We start from the raw sequence: 19,701 nt of genomic DNA, 5'->3' as shown, positions 1-19,701 counted from the left end.
GGACAAACAATTGAAAGACTAATTCTCTGAAGGCTAAGAAATAAACTTTGACTCACCCATCCAAATGTTGGAGATAGTGAATGATAATACTCATATCTGGAATGTTTCATTGGTATTTATTTTAGATATTGTAATGAAATTGTATAAACTAAAAGTTTATGTATCATCAGAGCAGATAAAATGGTTGGTATGTATAGTCCATGGGAAATAATTTGTTGAAGTAGTAATCACAGTACTATCAAAATATATTCCTTTATTGATCAGTGGAAACCACTAAAACCTCAGGACATTTTGTGTTCTGGGGGAGATCAAAACTTTCATTCTTCTCAATTCTTTCTTCTATCCTCATCTCCTGAAGTTTCGATCACAGTTTCATACCTTAGCTTTTCTTGTAATTTATTTTGGTTGTAATAATAATAAGTAAAGAAAAGGCAGAACAGGACAAGTGCAAAGATGAAATTATTTTTCAAGAAGTTCGCACTCAACCATAATTCAGAAAGAATTGTTTTCTTCATCTTCACCAGGTGAATGCTGGGTTAGTACCTTAAAGTAGGCCGTAACTACTTCCTTACACATTCTCTCCTGTCAGTCAATCAGAACCATCTTATCAGTAGACACCAGTGAAAAAACGAATCCTTAAATAAACCACAAATCAGTCACTTAACTACTGCTCTTGTTTAAGAAGTGTAATATTTTAAATATGTGTGAGTTGAGGTTCCTGATGGTGGTTTTTAAAATCATGGCCTCCTGTGATGTGACTCCATGTTATTTGGTACCTGTCTACTGAACTAGGTGGTGTAACAACCCAGAAGGTTGGAGTCTACAATACTGTAGTCATTAGATGTTTGTTATCATAAATTTATGCCACTTTCAAATTACATACATTTGAGCAACTAGTTAGCAACTTATCACCATTCTGTGTCAGCTTCTTCAAACCTTATACAAAGCCCCATCTTCTCTGCGGGAGTAACCTGCGTTTGTTTGAGCAACATGAGGTGCTGGTATTCCCAATTTAACATTATAGATATCAGGATGCTGTCCAGTACCACCAAATCTGATGGGATGCCCTCGTGATGGAACTTCAGGTGGCGGAATATGCTTGGTATTTCTTAGTACTCTCCTGGAACACAGAAGCTGCTGATCTGTGGAATATACTTCAAACTGTGTGACAAATATATGCAGATGAGAAGATTAGTTATATAAGAATGGGACAAAGAGCCAAAACCTTCATAATGTCCACAAATTTCAGTTTTATTTTATTTAGGGATGTTGTCAGCAGTTCAGATTACAAACATTGAGTACTATGATGATGATGATGATGATGATGACAATGATGATGATGATAGAGAGAACAGTGACTTGAAAAGAATGTGAAAGAATGTAGTTATAGCCTAATTTGAGGTAATATTTTACCTGCAAGATCTGAGGAAAAGCACAACAAATCTTAGACAGAACATTTGGTGTTCTGACCAGAATTTAAGCTGGGCACCTGAATTCAAGACTTGAGCCAGCTTCTGTGACAAATGTCTTTTGTTTCATTATGTCTGTAATGTATGGTTAATTACAGTATTGTATTTGTTCTTATTTTATAGTGAGTCTTACATTCTTACAACAGTATATGCAAGTTTATTGAAAACAGGAAAAAATATTTTATTACCATGTTTTGTGGCCTAGTGTCTCAGGTTGTAAATGCACATCAGTAATGTCTGGAAATACTTCTGCGTCATGTCTATAGATTGAATCAAGCACAAAATCAAGTTTGTCTTGTGGAGCATTGCAGCACACATAGGCAACAGACTGACGCATACTGCTAAGCGTATGATGTGCAAATAAACGCTGCCAAACTGATAAATTTTTAGCCCAGTTAGGGTCGTTCCTTAGGTCAACCTGAATATCCCTCTTCTTAGGAATCATTTCGTTTTGTTTTGTACAGTTTTCTTCATCCTCATATTTAGTTCTATTAGGTTTTAATGTAGATGTATATGCAATTTTTGCAACTTCCATAGGAGTATAATTTGTTTTATTTGAATGTGACAAGTCTTTATATCTAGTAATTTTATCCTTCAGTCTGGGATCTCTGTCTGTTGTTGCTGTCTGGACCCACTTCTATAAAATACAACACATGAAATGGCACATTAACAAGGTTTATATGACAACAAACCTTTAATATCCAACTCATAAAATTGTTTATATTGTTGTTCAACATGAAAGAGATTCCACATGTCATTATTCAACTTTAAATACAGATTCCATATATGATTAACTGTAATGGTGATTAGTAATATTATATTGCACAAAGCTACTTTACAAATCTAGAAGAATGTAAAAGAATTTGAAACCTACCTTTATATCAATTTAAAAGTGCTAAAGAATATATAAATTTAACTTTATTTTGGTTTTGGAGGAAATCAGAAAGCTGTATCTGGTACAATTAGAAGTATATTAGTACTTGTAGTTGTTCAGAACACTTTTTCAAATTTTTTAAACTCCAATGAAAATGCTATTAACTAAAACATTAAACCTAGTATGTCTTCATTCTGTCATTGTGTAAGTGTGTGTATGATGTGAATACATTATGAATGTTATGTCTGGATGTCCATGTATCATTCAGCTTTCTCATGTTTACAATACAAGGAAGTATTATGTTCAACCTCTTTATCAACCGTCACACGGGCACATGGTAGAGTAGTTGATTGAGATGCAACGGTATAAGCCAGAAGGTCATGCGTTTGATTCCCAATAAGGTGACTGAATTTTTCTATTCGCATAATCCTTCCGGCCGCACTATAACCCTGGGGCCGACTCAGCCTCTAACAGTAATGAGTACCAGGAATCTCCCTGGGGGTAAAGGACAGCCAGCTGGCACAGAAGGCTAACCATCTCGCCACCATCTGTGAGCTGATTTTCTAGAAAAGGTGGGAACCTTGATGCCTCATAACCCTATGGGCCTCCAAGGTCTGTTACTACTGCTAATAATAGTGTTATCTCTATATGACTATACTCTGTGATTTACATTGTACATAAAATACGAATCATACGATTCTAAATACATTATTTCCGTTTTAAGAAATTCACCTACATTTTTTAGTTTATACTTAATTTAACTCATTTTTACTGTTCTACGTTTATATCTCATGCTTTTCTTTTAGTGAAAATATGTATTCTCACTATTACTTCATTTTCCGTTTCAAGTTGTGTGAAATGGAGGAAGATATAGAAGTAATTCCTGCAGCCTCTGAATCTGCTCTGCCTAGGATTTCAGTCTTCCAAGCCACTAACGATTCCTCTTTCTGTCTACTGAATATCGTACCCTAATTCCAGCTGAAAGTGCCTGAAGGGCGAATGTCAAACGAACACTTGTTGATTATTTACACAAATTATTATTATTATTATTATTATTATTATTATTATTATGTTTTGTTTCTTAATTCAGCTATTTATATTGGAATTTTCAATTTTCATGATTGTCAATGGAGGCAAATGTCTTCACAAAATACTTTCTCCAAATTTACTGCAACAGAAACTTTCGCAGTTGGAGCAAAGTCAGGGGGTGTGGGTCTCCTCCCATTCGTTACAGTTTTAAATTCAAGGTTTCTTGTCAGAGTCGTCCAACGATTATTTGAATCTTCTGACAGTTAATGACGATATGAATTTAACTAGTTGTTTCCATTATATTGGTTAGATTACTATAATTTTTTAAGTCGCCGTCTCTTGTTGAGATGACTATTTTATTTACAGACATATCAACAAGCCCATTTTTTTTTTATTTAAGATCGCAAAATTTGAAACAAATGACCATAACAATGGTAGACATTCTGCATTTCGGATCGTGTCCCAGGTACGCCTGTATGGATTGCATTGATATATGGATGTATGTACTGCGCACATACGTTAATCAGTTTCTTACGCACCTATTTAAATAGTGCAGAAAATAAGAGAGCGAGAAATCTAAGGAGGTTATATTATGTGAATGTACTTTAATAAACAAAATAAACCAGCTTCCATTACGCAAGTATTGCGAATGACCATTTTTGGTCCATCTTTGCCACCGACACGTGTATAAAATTTGTTTGCAGATTTGATGACTTACACGAATAGGAATGTCATTGATGAAAAGTTCTGTCTCTAATAATGGAAGTGGGCCGTAATTCCGTGCTTGTTTTTCCATTAAAAATTGTGTTTGAAGCAAAGTGACATATAACAAACCCGAAACGAGATTATTCGAGAAAATTGAGACCGTATCCATGACAACTGTCCGTGTGTACCGCAAAGCACGAGACAAAATCGATCGTTTCCGACTAGTCTCAACATACGCAATGTCAAACCAATTTCGGGTAGGTAATGTTAAATAAAGAGGGTCGACTTTTTTATTATTGTCGGTTTAACTTGTGACTTTGCTTTATAGTCTAGGAGTAGTAGTATCTACATTACTGGAGGTATGAATCTGCACGTAGTAAAGGACATTTGGTGGTTGTTTTTATTGTGTTTCCTCACAACTTCGGATGGGATTAACTATGAAGATCAAGATTTGGACCCATGCAAGGAGGTAAGAAAGCCGAGAGAAGGCAGAAATGAATATCGTTGCCTACTTTTCCTTAATATTTTATTACAAACATATGAACTCTCTTTCTACCGAAAACTGTAGTCTGTCGCAATGCATTTTTTTATTCTTAGTCCACTTGGTACGGCGGCCACTACTGGCCTATCGTACCAGCTCCAGGTGATAGATGATGGTGATTGTTGAGCAATTGCTGGAATGAAGATTGGCAAGGGAAACCGAAGTACTCGGAGAAATCCTGTCCCAAGGCCCCTTTGTCCATCATAAATCCCTACACACGACTAGACCCTTGGCTCGAATCCGGGCCGCCGCTGTGGGAAGCCAGCGGTTAGCCGCCTGAGTTATGGCGCGGTCCTATCGCAATGTAAGTCTAAATCTTAGTATTGGCATGATGTGTTCCAGGACTTTAGCCGCAGATATCTATTATTTCATTAACGCTGAATTTTCTTCGGTCCGATACATGCTTATCAGTCTATAAACTGACCTCTTGTACGATGCTTTATTCAGTCCCAACATGAACATTTGTGTGCAGTCAAAGAGTTCGGCATGTTTAGAGGGCTGTACTGGTAACATTTTATTACATTTATTTTTGTGTAAAATATTGGGCCTAGGCCTACCTCCATGAAACTCCGTTTCACTTCGGTTTACTAGATCTTACACATTCGGTAGGACTCCTTGGGCGAGTGATCAGCTCGTCGCAAGGCCTCTACCTGTAGACAAACACAGAAAAACGCACACAAACATCCATGCCCTGAGTGGGATTCGAACCCACGATCCCGGCTTCCGAGCGAGCGAAGACAGTGCACGCCTTAGACCGCTCGGCTACCGTGACCGGCATAATAATGTATTGCTGTTGACAAATCTTGTAAATGAATTATACAGATATATGGAACTGTATTTTGTGTAGAGTATCCTGAAAGTTATAGTAACATGAATTCACATTTTGTTTTATTCATAGAACTTTTTCAAAAACGTGTTTATCGTCCCTCTCGCATTAGCCTCAAGGTCCAAGCACACGAGGGCCCGATATGATATGCCTACCGGCGCGCACAAGTTTGAGGAGAACTACTAATTATTCATATCCTGTTCACCGATTGAGTGTTTTATGTCCACGGATCGCAACGAAAAATGAATTTTCAGTGCGCCATATGTGCTGGATCATTGTATTTAAACAGAAATATATACAAACAGCAGGAAGCATCTGAATTGTCTGCATTTTATCACTTTATGGAAGTATTTGTTTAGCGTATTTTGCAATTAAAGAAAACGTTACGATTTTGAATTGCCGTATTTGCAGAGGTATATAAATAAACGTGTATGCTCAGAATGCAAACTTGTATGCCATCACGTGCTTCAGATCATGCGTATGATATCTCCAAAAGACGTCAGAAATATATATTTTTGGGAAAGGCGGATAGACTAAACATTGATAGTTAACATTTAATTGTATACAAGTAGACAGAACATTAAGTAGGGTTGGGGTGGGGGTGGGGGGGCGACCATCTCTTCGTTCTTCCCTGAGTCCCAAAGTTCCTAATAGGTTCTGGATATTTATTATCTTACTCGTCATGACTTGACGGAATGGTTCATCGATGTAAAAAGAACTTTTCACCTTATAACTCGATTTCAGATAAGTATGCTTGTGGCTGTCTCGCCGTGTAGGCACGTAGAACGGTTACAAAAGTAACTAATTACAGTCAGCACACAGACCATACTGCTGTTATCCAAGTGTTATCTGAATCCTGCCGACAAACATCCGGTTTATGCCCTAACAAATTATAACTACCACTCACATCTCCAGTTACGTATTCATGTTGACAGTTGATGAAGCCAGCATTCCTCAGTGTTCAGAAGTCTCGGGAACAGTTTTCCTGACGGAGCCTTAAATTTCCATTTCAAACAACAGAAATAATTTTCAGTTCTTCTTTATGTGCCCCAACGTGTTATTATAAAATAAGCTGATTATTATAATTGCCGGTATAATTATGATTATGAAGACACCCGGCACTTTCAAACCGAAGGACGGCAGCAAATAAAAACTAAATTCATGGGGAATAAAGAGCAGATTAAATTCCATGAATGCTTCCAACTGTTCACATCAGAACCGTTTACCTCCTCACCTACTGTCTAACTTAGAATGTAAACACTGAATAATAATAATAAAAAAAATTATACCTGTGCCTAATTACTTAATCAAGAACTAAACCATGAAGTCATGTGAGGGAGTAGAGGCACAGCTCCACCTTTCTTGATCTCGGCATTAAATGAAGCGGTCAGCTTCACGCCCCGGGAGAAAGAGCCCACGATACCCATTGAATAGAAGGCCGTATGGGCGCCGGAGTCGGTCTGGATTCTATGGAGAAAATCTCTTGTTCCTACCAGGAATGGAACCCCAGTCGTCCAGTCTATAGCTTAGTCGCTGTACCAACTGAGCTATTTCGGCTCCCCGACTAAAATATAATAATTGGATCCAGGTGGGATTTGAAATCGAATTTACCATAATTCGGAAGATCACGATTTATACAATTATGCACGCTGTTTTGTAAGGTGTGAAACATGGTCTCTTACACGAAGGGTAGAACGTATATTGAGTGTCCTTGAGAGTAGGGCGCTGAACCTACCGGAGNCAACAGAAACTTTCGCAGTTGGAGCAAAGTCAGGGGGTGTGGGTCTCCTCCCATTCGTTACAGTTTTAAATTCAAGGTTTCTTGTCAGAGTCGTCCAACGATTATTTGAATCTTCTGACAGTTAATGACGATATGAATTTAACTAGTTGTTTCCATTATATTGGTTAGATTACTATAATTTTTTAAGTCGCCGTCTCTTGTTGAGATGACTATTTTATTTACAGACATATCAACAAGCCCATTTTTTTTTTATTTAAGATCGCAAAATTTGAAACAAATGACCATAACAATGGTAGACATTCTGCATTTCGGATCGTGTCCCAGGTACGCCTGTATGGATTGCATTGATATATGGATGTATGTACTGCGCACATACGTTAATCAGTTTCTTACGCACCTATTTAAATAGTGCAGAAAATAAGAGAGCGAGAAATCTAAGGAGGTTATATTATGTGAATGTACTTTAATAAACAAAATAAACCAGCTTCCATTACGCAAGTATTGCGAATGACCATTTTTGGTCCATCTTTGCCACCGACACGTGTATAAAATTTGTTTGCAGATTTGATGACTTACACGAATAGGAATGTCATTGATGAAAAGTTCTGTCTCTAATAATGGAAGTGGGCCGTAATTCCGTGCTTGTTTTTCCATTAAAAATTGTGTTTGAAGCAAAGTGACATATAACAAACCCGAAACGAGATTATTCGAGAAAATTGAGACCGTATCCATGACAACTGTCCGTGTGTACCGCAAAGCACGAGACAAAATCGATCGTTTCCGACTAGTCTCAACATACGCAATGTCAAACCAATTTCGGGTAGGTAATGTTAAATAAAGAGGGTCGACTTTTTTATTATTGTCGGTTTAACTTGTGACTTTGCTTTATAGTCTAGGAGTAGTAGTATCTACATTACTGGAGGTATGAATCTGCACGTAGTAAAGGACATTTGGTGGTTGTTTTTATTGTGTTTCCTCACAACTTCGGATGGGATTAACTATGAAGATCAAGATTTGGACCCATGCAAGGAGGTAAGAAAGCCGAGAGAAGGCAGAAATGAATATCGTTGCCTACTTTTCCTTAATATTTTATTACAAACATATGAACTCTCTTTCTACCGAAAACTGTAGTCTGTCGCAATGCATTTTTTTATTCTTAGTCCACTTGGTACGGCGGCCACTACTGGCCTATCGTACCAGCTCCAGGTGATAGATGATGGTGATTGTTGAGCAATTGNGGAGAGAGATTGGAAAATTCGTCACCAACTTTGACTATGAAGTGCCTGTTTGAGAGGTATGATTTGAGGAGGAGGAAATAATTGAGGGGAAGGAGTTGTCGCAGTTTGAGATGTAGTCCAATGTGCCAGACTTTGTCAAAAGCCTGCGTTATGTCAAGAAAGGCAGCGGAACAGTACTGCTTGGATTCAATTGCATCATGTATCTTGTTTACTAGCCTATGAGTTTGGTGGATGGTGGAGTGCTGATAACGAGACTATTGCTTGCTCAGCTCATACTTAACCAAGCAATAGTCTCATGACATCGAGATGAATGAGATGGACTACACACGTTACACGTATAGAAGATATCAGAGATGTATGAAAAATTATAGTCAGAAAACGTTAAGTGACAGCTTAGGAGACGTAGGCATACTTTGTAGAACAATATTAAAGCTAATGTGAAGGAAACAAAGTGGGATAGAGTGAACTGGTCTCATCTTGCTGCGGATTGAGACCAATGGCAGGCTCATGTGATTACGTAATGTACCTTCCGATTCGTAATAAATGGGCTTTTTAGACACACAAGTGACAATTGGCTGCTCAAGAAAGACTCCATCACATGGAGCTATAAAATATAAATATTTGCAACAAATTATTCCTTCAAAAGAGCGGATAAAGGTAAAAAGTGTTAACTTTTAAGTCGCACCTCATTGTTCGAAAAACTTTCAATAGATTTTAGTACAACACTAGATGGAAATGGATGGGTCTTGCTACTCCATTTGTAATAAGTAACAAAGTTGCTTTACCAGTGTCTCGAAACCCGCAGCATAGAAGTCTTTCAACTCATGAGCGGAACGTTTGCTACCCAGTTGTGAAACGATTTACGCTACAAAAATTTCCCAAAGTAAACGGGAAACATTTGTTTATGGATATCCTTTTCATTGTGTCCGTTTGCCCAAGAGACACTCATAATAAAACGCAGCTCTTCAGTGGTACAGGGTGAGTCAGAAAGAATGGATGGATTTCAAGCGACCCTTACGCCGCGACGGGTGGAGGCGTAGAGTGAGGGGGGGATACCGTTGGGTCAGCGAAAGAACGCAGTTTCAGTTGGTAACATGGAGTGGTCGGGTGCACAGCGTGCGTTCGTCGTAGAGACGTTTTTGAAAGATAGAGAGTCTGTGATCGCCACTCAACGAGCCTTCCGCACTCATTTCGAGCTCGGACGTCGCGATAGGATCCCTACTTGGAACACAATTTTGCGGTGGGTGGCTTCATTTCGTGCCACAGGTTCAACCTTAAAGAAGAAATCCCCTGGACGGCCTTGCAGTAACCGTTACAAGTGCTCGTTACGTTGAAATGTTACAAAATTTCTTGCAACCAAGGCTGAACGAGCTTGCTGTTGATGCTGAGGACATTTGGTTTCAACAAGCTGGGGCCACTGCTCACACTGCGCAACTAATAATGTATCTCCTGAGAGGACTCTTTCAGGGGAACATCATCTCGCATCGCGGTGACATTCCTTGGCCCACATGTTCGCCCGATCTTGCACCCTGCGATTTCTTCCTTTGGGGCCATCTGAAGGCAGAAGTTTATAAACATCTAGCACATACACTGGACGAGCTGAAGATAGCGATTCGAGAAGAAATCGCGGTGATTCCACCAGATATGGCCGCGAGAGTGATGAATAACTTTAGAAAGCGCCTCGACGTCTACATCAGAAGCCAAGGACGTCATATGGATATTATATTCCAAAAATAAACTGCGTGTATTGGCGAATCTGATGGTAACAGTAGAATTTGGATTTAATGAAGCCTTGCCAATTTTATTGCCCTGTGAAATCCATCCATTCTTTCTGACGCACCCTGTACATTCCTCAAGCAACGTCGCCATTTTGACTATTGAAAGCAGCCTCTGAACATAGGCATGCGCGTCTGATACCTAGATTGTCATAAAGTCTGACTGTGCTGCTACCTAATGATATACATAAAAAGTTTATTACATCCATTACAACTGTTTTACTTCCATTTTTTGCCATATTTACTGACCCTCCCTCGTACAATAGCAGGAGGCCTACCTGTCTCGCCGGATGGCGTCTGCTGTTGCTGACACCCGGTGGAGTCATCTGCATCGTCTCCATGGTCAACCTCCATTTCAACTGACCTCAGGGTGGAAAAGAAATTCCGGATGGGAACTTCACGCTACGACCGCAATTGGGGGTCGTTGACTTCCGCGGCGGATGTTTTAGCTTTCTTGGCTCTTTTGTCGGAATCATCTGTAAGTTTCTTCTCTGCTCGCGGATAGGGGTCGGATAGGGGTGCAGTAAGAGTGATCTTAGCTGTCTCCCCTTTGGCAGAACTTTCTTTGAGGTCTGCCGTCAAGTCTTGTAGCACATATCTTTACACAGCATAGAACCGCTTTCCTTCCAGAAACTGGTGGAGATTCCTCCTGGCTTCCGTCATGTTTTGGACGATCATAATCCATTTCGGAATTTCGCAAACTGAAGGAGGGGTACATTCCGCCAGGTGGGTAATGGCGATGAGTGCCCTCGTACACATTCCATAACACCATAGGCGTCAGGATGTTTTCAAGTAAACGTGAAATTCAAAGTCAGTCGACCAGTCTCTCTTGGTGTCAAGACCCATCTGGGGTCCAAGACAAGACAGGTGCGACATGGTTGATTTGAGATGTCCTCTCTCACGAGAAAACGGTCAGTCACATACAAAGGCTGATGGTACTAGCCAGTGCAGTCATTCTCGGGTCCGATTTCCGCGGGACTCATAACCATGTTTTACTCTCTCAGGTGTGAGACTCCCCCAACTCGGAGGGCCAGATCCACTTATTTATATACCCCAGGACCTCTGTGGTCCAGTTATATCCCCCAGGTACTGGGTTCCCTTTCTGTCGCGTTATACGATTCGCAGGACTTGTAGAAGTATTCAAACCAACTCCCACACGTGCGGGATGTTTTTAAAGTCAAAGTTATATTACGACCGGCGGTCAGTCGGCCAGTCTCTCTTGGAATAAAACATCCACCTGGGGCTTAAGACCAGATCCTTGTTGCTGTATAACAGTTGCAGACTTCTTAATGTGGGGCACTCTCTCTGACGAGAGGGTGGGTCTGTCGTTTGCCGGAGTCACAGTCAACAGTAATAAGTATGTTGTCAGTATGTACAATTTACATTTTATGCGTTATTAATTGTATATATAATATTTATATAGCCTCTGTCAATCCAGGCTCAGCACAGCAGATTGAGCCCTATTCTTAGTAGCTCCTGCTACAACGGCAGTCTAGTCATTTGAACAGTCGTTATGCTTGACCACCGCTAGGTTTAAGCCTCTTATATTTTCTCTATCGGAGCTCGCCTTGCCCAATATTGCGAAAATTTGCATTTTCGTCATTTTGTATAACTTCTGCTTGTTCCAAGCATAATTTTGTTTTTTAATCATATATGTACGGAAGTTTGAAAACCATGTGCAAATCGCGAATCGCTGTGCGCCTTGGAGACTTTCCAGTTGTGTGGAGAACTTCGTTTTGCAGGCGCTGCAATTTCTGCCTGAAACTCCCAGGCGGGGCAAGTATAAGTCATTATACACCTAATGAATGCTTTTTGGAGAATAAATTTAATGTTAATACTCAATCGTTCAATTTTGAGCATAAAATATATTCTAATAAATGTTCTGAAGACTTTGGCTTCGATCATTTCTAGTTAGTTAGTTATTGGAGAGGGTGGGTTTCCCCATGCACTTAGACCTGTCTTGGTCCATTGCGCTTCCCTCTATGATATTCTACCAGTCTCTATATCTAACCGGTACTGGTGCTTACCATCAGTCCCTCCCAGCCAGCCAGATCGGCCTCTACTATCTGAGTGGTATCTTTAATGCTTCCCCCCTCTACCGGAGGTGTTAGAGACTACTGTTGGGCGGGAAACGTCCGTAATTTTGCTCAGTGGCCTCCTTTGGAGACATGAGGTTCTTTTACGTGCCGTAAAGCTACGACACGGGACTCACGGCTTAAAGTCCCTCCCGGAGGACTTGTTCCCTGAATTTGTCCGCCCTTAAAAATTCCACGACCTCCGCCGGGTTTGAACCCGCGTACCTTGAGTCACGAGATGGGAACGTTACCCCTAGTCTACGGAGGCCGCTCTCGATCATTTCTATGTGCAATCTCCATGTAGCTTTCTTATCGAAGATTCCACCGAGATACTTTCTACTATTTACAAATGGAATGTTTCGTTCCTTCAATGTGAGATGGGACTCAGGCGGTCGACGACTGAGAGAAAAGCTGATCCCCGAGACTTAACTTCATTATTGTGAATATTCCAGCGCTCACACCAGGTCTCCACTGAGCCGATACTGCGCTGGAATTTTCCGACAATAAAACCGTCCTTGCGATCTGTCGCATACAGACAGGTCTCGTCGTCAAGGAGAGCTAGGTAAAGATCAGACGTTTGGGGGGGGGGATATCATTTATATACATGTTGTACAAAGTAGGAGACAGGACAGAATCTTGAGGCACCCCTGCTCGCATTGCCCTTGACGCATACATTTCGCATTCAACCGAAACATTGACTTTGCGTTTCGAAAGAAAGAAGCTAATGGGCTTGATTAAACTAGTATAAAATTTCAGTTTATATAAGTTATATAGCAAGCCAGAGTGCCATGTGGTATCAAAGGCTCTTTCAATGTTCAAGAACACCGCGGCCGTATACATTTTATTGTTGAAATTAAGGGTCACCTGATCCATTAGCCTCACACATTGCAGCGTCGCGCTGTGACGTGCAGGGAAACCAAACTGGCTTGAGTTGAGCAGGCCTCTTTATACAATATGTTTTGGAGTAATTTCAAAATCACTTTTTCGAATAATTTTCTTGTTGTGGACAGGAAGCTAACCGGATAGAAATTTTGAGGGAATTTTGGGTCCTTACCGGGTTCCGGTAACGTTATGACTTTTGCTTCCTTCCAAGGTTTTGAAAATGGGACAGCCGGAGGAAGAGATTGAATAAACTTGTCAAACGTCTTGGAAGGTGCTTGAGGCATTCATTTGGAATGCCATCGATTCCGCAGGCCTTTCTCAATGTGAAAGAATTAATTAATTTCTGTAAGTCATATTCTCTCAGGGCTGTTGTCTACGGCTTCGAGCAGAGATTCAACTCTAGCCTCAACCCGCCATTTTTAGTTTCGTCATAAAGTCATGGTGTGTGAATTGCTTTTCCAACCTGTCAGCAATTGCGTTTCCTTTCTCAGACGGATGAAATTTAAGACGTGAAGGACCATGAATAGCAGTTGGGTAACCTTGGTTCAACCATCATTGGGAGGGATTTCGCAATGGGCCAAACAATCTGAGGTGTGACTTCGGAGTTACCTACTTTTGTTTCACACCGTTCAAGTGCCTTTTTGCGGGTCATTCTCCTGATCGATTTCGTGACCCAATCAACTGCCGTTTTACACCGCTGGATTACGGGTTTCCTGCCAGAATTGTCTTAGTCTCCGCTTAAGTTTTAATAGCCGATCTAGACCAGGTAGATAGTTGATAATGTACGAAAGTGTAACTTTACTGATCGACAGCCTATATGCCGAAACAATAGAGGCGGTAAAGTTGCGCGCCGCTTTGTCGGCTTATACCTCCCTCCCCCGATTTAATTTCGATCCTGGGTGGTATTAATTCCGAGGTTAGGCTTTGAAACCGATCCCAGTCTGTGATTCTTTGATTTCATTCCGACAGACTCCTAATTTTGTTATGATCCAGTATGTGGAAATATATCGGTAGGTGATCCCAGTCCAAAATATCAGAGGCAATGACATCTGACACCCTGATATTTTGGTGGACCATAATATCTAGCACGTCATCATTTCCCGTAAAAGAATAATGAGTGGGGCATTGTGGTGCTGAAATTTCGAATTCGCTCAAGTCGATTAAGACGTGCGTTTTTGGCTTGAAGTTTTTGAAAGTGCACTATTCCAAAACGGATGCTTAGCATTCAGATCGCCTGCGAAAATAGACTTATGTTTAAGCTTAAGAGCTCATTGATGTCAGCATTATTCCAGGCACGGCCCAGAGATTTGTAAACATATGAAAGCAGTACTTTACTATTACCAATAGGTATTCGCACCCCTGTCGCTTCTACTGAAACGAGGGGTGGAAATTTTACATAGTTATTGAGAATGCCTTTTCTATCTGCAACGGCAGTTCCCCCTTTTCTGCTCGAGTGGCGGTCGGTTGGATAGAAGTGGTAATTTTTAATAATGGACCTCTCATGAGGTTTCAGACGTCTCTCTGAGAACAGGGCTAGATCTACGTGTAGGTTTCCCAGCTGTTTACTGAGCTCATAGCGCTGCCTTCAAATGTCATTCACATTAAATGCTATTATTGTGAGGGACCTATGAACACTAGCTCCCAGTTTTCTGCATGAAATTTTAGACATTTCTTTTAATGGCCACTATTTTAACCTTCTCTAACAGCGTACCATCAAACTGTAACACAATCTCAAGTACTGCCGTTACTACTAACTTCAAAATTTTGTTCAGAGCCAAACTATTTACATTAGGAGCCCGAAATGGCTTACCTGTTGGGTCAAGGCCGCAGGTACCCTGGGTTTAATAGTGGCGACACCTGCCACTGCCACTTGATGTTTGAAACTGCTCCTGTTCCTTTGTCCTGCTTCGGAGTGCCACCGCGAAAGACACGCCAGGAGTGGTGAGGTTGGAAGAGCAGGCCCTTCCCATCATAGTCCTGGTTATACTCTGAGACTTCTTTTCTGCACCTCCTCCTTCGAATGTCTGCAGCCGTGATCAATGATGGGATGGGGGTTTTCTCCTTTCGCCAACCGGCATTTGCAGCATGTTGGGGTGGAAGTTGAAGTCCATTACTCGGGACACTCCTTGTGTAGGTGACCGCCTCCGCACCATAAGCAGCCGGGAGGTTGCTTGCAGTTTTTCAAGGCGTGGCCAAACTGCTGGCAGTTATGGCACTGCGTAAGAGCATTCTGAGCTCTATATGCCTCCACCCTGATCGCGATGTGGCAGAGGCTTGGCAGTCGGAAAAATTCTTGGGATTTTGCCGTCATTGGCAAGATTATTAGCAACAGGGGAAGGTTTATGGTTTTTGATGCCTCGAGAGGTGACCGAAGTTTGGCTGTCATTTGCTTGACACTAATAACGTGAAAACCGAGGTTCACCAATCCGTCAGACATGTCTTCTGCAAGGGTGTTGTGTGGCAAGTGATGTATCACCGCCTTTATGAGTTTTTCGGATTTGAGGTAGAACGAGTAATAGGACAGGTTATTGGTGTCGAAGTGGGATTTCGCGGACTGGAAATCCACCATGCCTCTCGTGATGACTCTGGTTCCGTTTTTAGTGCAACGAAACTCAAAGCTTTCTTTGACCATACTTCGCAGTTGCTTTCGCAAATGAATCAGGTTAGTGGTAGACGTTAGGATTATCGGGGGCTGTCTACCTGTTTTGCCAGGAAGTGCCTCATTTGAAGTGGCCTCAGTACCGGAAGGGTCGGTGTCCATGTCTGTCGCCCTGAGGAGAGTGAAAAATTTAGGGTGACAACTTCCTTGGAGGGTGGTGTTTAAGGTTGGCGAAGTTTTGGTCTGCACTCTCGCTTTCTTTGAAGTTCCGGCGGTTTCTTCGGTGGCGCGCTGCATCCTCCTCCATACTTCCTGGAAACAATCCTCCTGCGTTGTTTATTTTTGCCCTGAGGCTTTTGGTGAATTAGTTTTTCCTGCTAGTGTGCTTGCATTAAGCACGACCTTTAACTTGTGTAAAGTTATACACTGTATAAGTGTCTTTCCATGGAGAGCTTTGTAGTAGTTTGCCCCATTTCCTACCGCAGTATTTACAATGGCAGCCATTACACACTTTCCCCTACCGATGCTGGTGTGTCCCACCTCGTCCTCAACGTCGTCCAGCACCTTAAAAAGCTGTTTTAGCTGTGCATCCGCGCCAGGATATTGTTGCGCCAATGACTGGTGTTCAGATTTCAATGTAGAACGTTTATTCGTCCAAAATGTTTCGTATTTTGGCACCGAAATGTCCCCCTCTTGGATACGATACCAACTTTTCACTTTGCTCCCTCGAGTTCCGAACGTTGTATATCAAGGACTTGAATACGTTGTTGGCCCACGTAATAATACGATAATATTTCGTCTAACAATTACAACTAATGTTCTATAGAGTTTTGAATAGGTAACTACTTCGATCAACCGAATTGAACTGACTTTCTGCAGTTTCAGATCATAAACTCTATTTTATTGCCTTCGAATTCTAACACACTCTAGCATTCCATATAAGATTCACTCTCGAAATAACCCTCAGTGCCTTCTTAACAACACAAATTGCGACTGACGGTCAGTCAGTCAGTAAGTTTTGGTGTCGAGCCCCAGATGGGGCTCATGACCAGATATTTATTACTGTTTGACAGTTATGTCTTGTTTTTGTAGGGCGTCCTCTCTGATGAGAGGATGGGTCTGTTTTTTGTATATGCTGCTGGCCTTTGCCAGCTCAGTCTTTCTCGGGTCCGAGTCCCTTGGGACTCACGACCATCTTTTACTGTCTCAGGTTTGCGACTCCCTTTTCGTCGCTTCCTACGACTCGCAGGGTCACGGTGGATGTCTTCGACCACGCCTACACACGGGACTGGAACGGCACTCCTTAAATAGCAATGGAGCAGACCACATAGAAAACATAATTTCCGTGGCTTATTTGGTGTTTCTCCATTGCTGCGATACGTATTCATCAAGCCGTGGGAACGTGTTTAGTTTGCTGTTGCCTAACAGGGGACAATGTTTAAATAATCATGTCACAATATATTTTGTTTGTTTTAGTAATTCTTCTACCCTTTGGCTTCTGTGCTATATTCAAATCATAGTCTAACTACAATAAGGCCTCACTAATTCGGACTAATTTGGAGCGCACCCTTGTTCAAATTAATGAAAGTCCAAATTATAGAAGTGCTATTGAAAGGATGTCCAGGGGAGTTACAGAATTGACTTCACGTGTCTTTTTAGGTAACACAACTTTATTTTGAAACTTAGATTGCATTATTTACTTACCTACTTACTCATGGAGCTGAGCCCTTCATGAGGAGCCGCCAATTTTGCAGCTACTCAAGAATTTCCCAGCATCTTATGGAATCCGAAGGTTCATTACCGTGTTCACAAGAGCCCTCCACTGGTTCCTATCCTGAGCCAGATCTATCCAATCCATACCATCCCATCCTATCTCTCTAAGAACCATTCAAAAATTGTCCACCCACCTACGGCTTGGTCGTCCCTGTGGTCTCTTTCTTTCTGGCTTTCCCACCAATATCCTATACGCATTCCTCGTCTCCCCCATTCATCCTACATGACCTGCCCACCTCATCCTCCTTGAATTGATCATTCTAATTATACTTGGAGAAGAGTACAAGTTATGAAGCTCCTCATTATGCAGTTTTCTCCAACTTAGATTGCACATCGTAAAATAAATTTACTTGCCATAAAATGTAAAAATATATGTTTTGACTTCAGTCTTCAAATCATTTTATGTAGCCTATATACCTAGTATTATCGAGACCATGTTTAGAAATGAACTCAGTTTGGTTTGTGTTCCTCTTTTGTACTGTTCTTTCACTGCATCTTGGTGATCGCAGCAATGTGATCATCATGGTCATAATGCGCAAAAAAGAAACAGTTGCCCGAATTATTACGAATTCTGAATTAGTGAGGTTTCACTGTATTATAATTTGTTGAATGCCTTTCTGAAGTTACCCTGCTCACAGGTCATCTATTTTCCAGGCTGCTTCCATTGAACTTGCACTGTAGCATCACATTTTACGTGGGTTGATGGATGCACTGCCCCACGTCTCTTCCATCATCCCAAAGTCCTTCCTGCTTTGTCTTTTCTTGCCGATGTTCTCCAACCCAAATTGTTGTATTAATAACTGGAAGACTGAATAACATCATACATTTTCTTAAATATTCAGTGTTTCGTTACCTATAATTTTTAACTCAACCATTTTAAAGATCTGTTGAGATCTTGATGATGTGTAGTAGTAGATACCCTGGAATGAAACCAGTTACTCAGAAATCTCTCATCAAATTGCATGGCGTCATGTCTCAGAAGACCGTAATTTTCAAGCTCACAACTGTGAGAACATCAACTTTAGCAGACAAATCAAAATAGCAGTTTTATCATTCCTTTGTTGAGTTTGTCATCAGTGGTAATTCATCTTTTATATCTGGAAGAGGAGTAACATGTTTCAATACTGAAAAATCTGTGATCTATATTTATATACCAGGCATTCCGTTCTATAATTAGGCGCTAATTTAGCCATATAGTCCTATTCTTTAAACATGTTTTCAAGAATATTTCTCGATTGTCAAGAGGAATGTCTTTTTTGTGCCCATAAGTAAAGTTAAAATGTTAATTACAAATCAAAATTGATTATTTATTATTCAGTATAACCTAACAGATGTTTACAGAGAGAAATGTACAACTAATGCAGAGGAAAGGAACTGATACATATAACATTCTGCAGGAAGCTTACATAAGACACAAGGCTTTCACAATGGTATGACTTCCTGTGTTATAGCACCTTGTAATTTGGCTCATCACTATCAGCATTTCTAAGAAACCTGGTGCCTCCATTTCTTACTTAGAAAATGGAGGCAGAAAATCCTACATAATGGTAACCATCTAACAGGCTACATGCCATAACCCAGAAGACTACAATCTGAAACAAAATGGCCTGTTTCACTTCATGTATTTCATGAAGATAAATTTCTTAACTTTCTTTGGGTGTGGTTATTAAGTTTAAATATAAATATATAAATAACACAGGCCTACAAAAAAAATTTTTTTTTTTTGGTGTCTAGGATTTTAGAACTAATTTTAGTTATATTTAAGGCGCTGAATCTAAATATAAAATCAGTTTTTCTCTACCAGCTCTACTTTTTTAGATCAGCGTTTTTGTAACGTGCAGTTCTACACAAAATGTGCAGTTCTAATTGTATTTTGTGCAGTTCTAAATCTCATATGCAAGGATTGGTTCCTGTATATTTGCCCTATTGTCAGTCTGCTGTCCACTGAGTTCCCCCAAAATCCACTAGATGGCATTGTCTGTCCGGTGTGAAGTGAACTTGAACGCTTCCACTAGAGTTGAGGTTAGTTTATATGTTCTCGCCGTGCAGGGTACATCGAAGTTGGCCTCGGGTGATATTTGTTTATAAAAGTAAAAGAGTTGTTATAAATTTAACCTAAAACGTACTGTGTTGAAGATTGTTGTGTTTGTGTTCCTGAATTGAAATAAAATGAG

At 40.6% G+C, this 19,701-nt stretch overlaps 2 protein-coding genes across 2 annotated transcripts in view; one reads left to right on the top strand and one right to left on the bottom strand.

Annotated features, from left to right (window-relative positions):
* Positions 1 to 289: 289 nt before the first annotated feature.
* Positions 290 to 4,543, bottom strand: LOC111868299 (uncharacterized protein C1orf194 homolog). The gene is made up of 3 exons (XM_023858836.2): positions 4,091 to 4,543; positions 1,658 to 2,106; positions 290 to 1,120 (listed from the first exon to the last, which is right to left on the bottom strand). The coding sequence occupies exons 1-3, from the start codon at positions 4,244 to 4,246 to the stop codon at positions 931 to 933; spliced, it is 795 nt and encodes a 264-aa protein (XP_023714604.1). The 5' UTR covers positions 4,247 to 4,543; the 3' UTR covers positions 290 to 930.
* A 3,373-nt stretch (positions 4,544 to 7,916) lies between these two features.
* The window catches only part of LOC111868308 (UPF0577 protein KIAA1324-like homolog), a gene marked incomplete in the record, with an annotated part of 70,741 nt that continues 58,956 nt past the window's right edge, over positions 7,917 to 19,701 (top strand). The window contains 1 exon segment of the mRNA XM_033753000.1: positions 7,917 to 8,217. Coding sequence (XP_033608891.1) covers positions 8,110 to 8,217 — 108 coding nt within the window.

The sequence above is a fragment of the Cryptotermes secundus genome, unplaced genomic scaffold (assembly GCF_002891405.2).
Source record: "Cryptotermes secundus unplaced genomic scaffold, Csec_1.0 scaffold1115, whole genome shotgun sequence".
Lineage (NCBI taxonomy): Eukaryota > Metazoa > Arthropoda > Insecta > Blattodea > Kalotermitidae > Cryptotermes > Cryptotermes secundus.
This window is presented reverse-complemented; position numbering and strand designations above follow the sequence as displayed.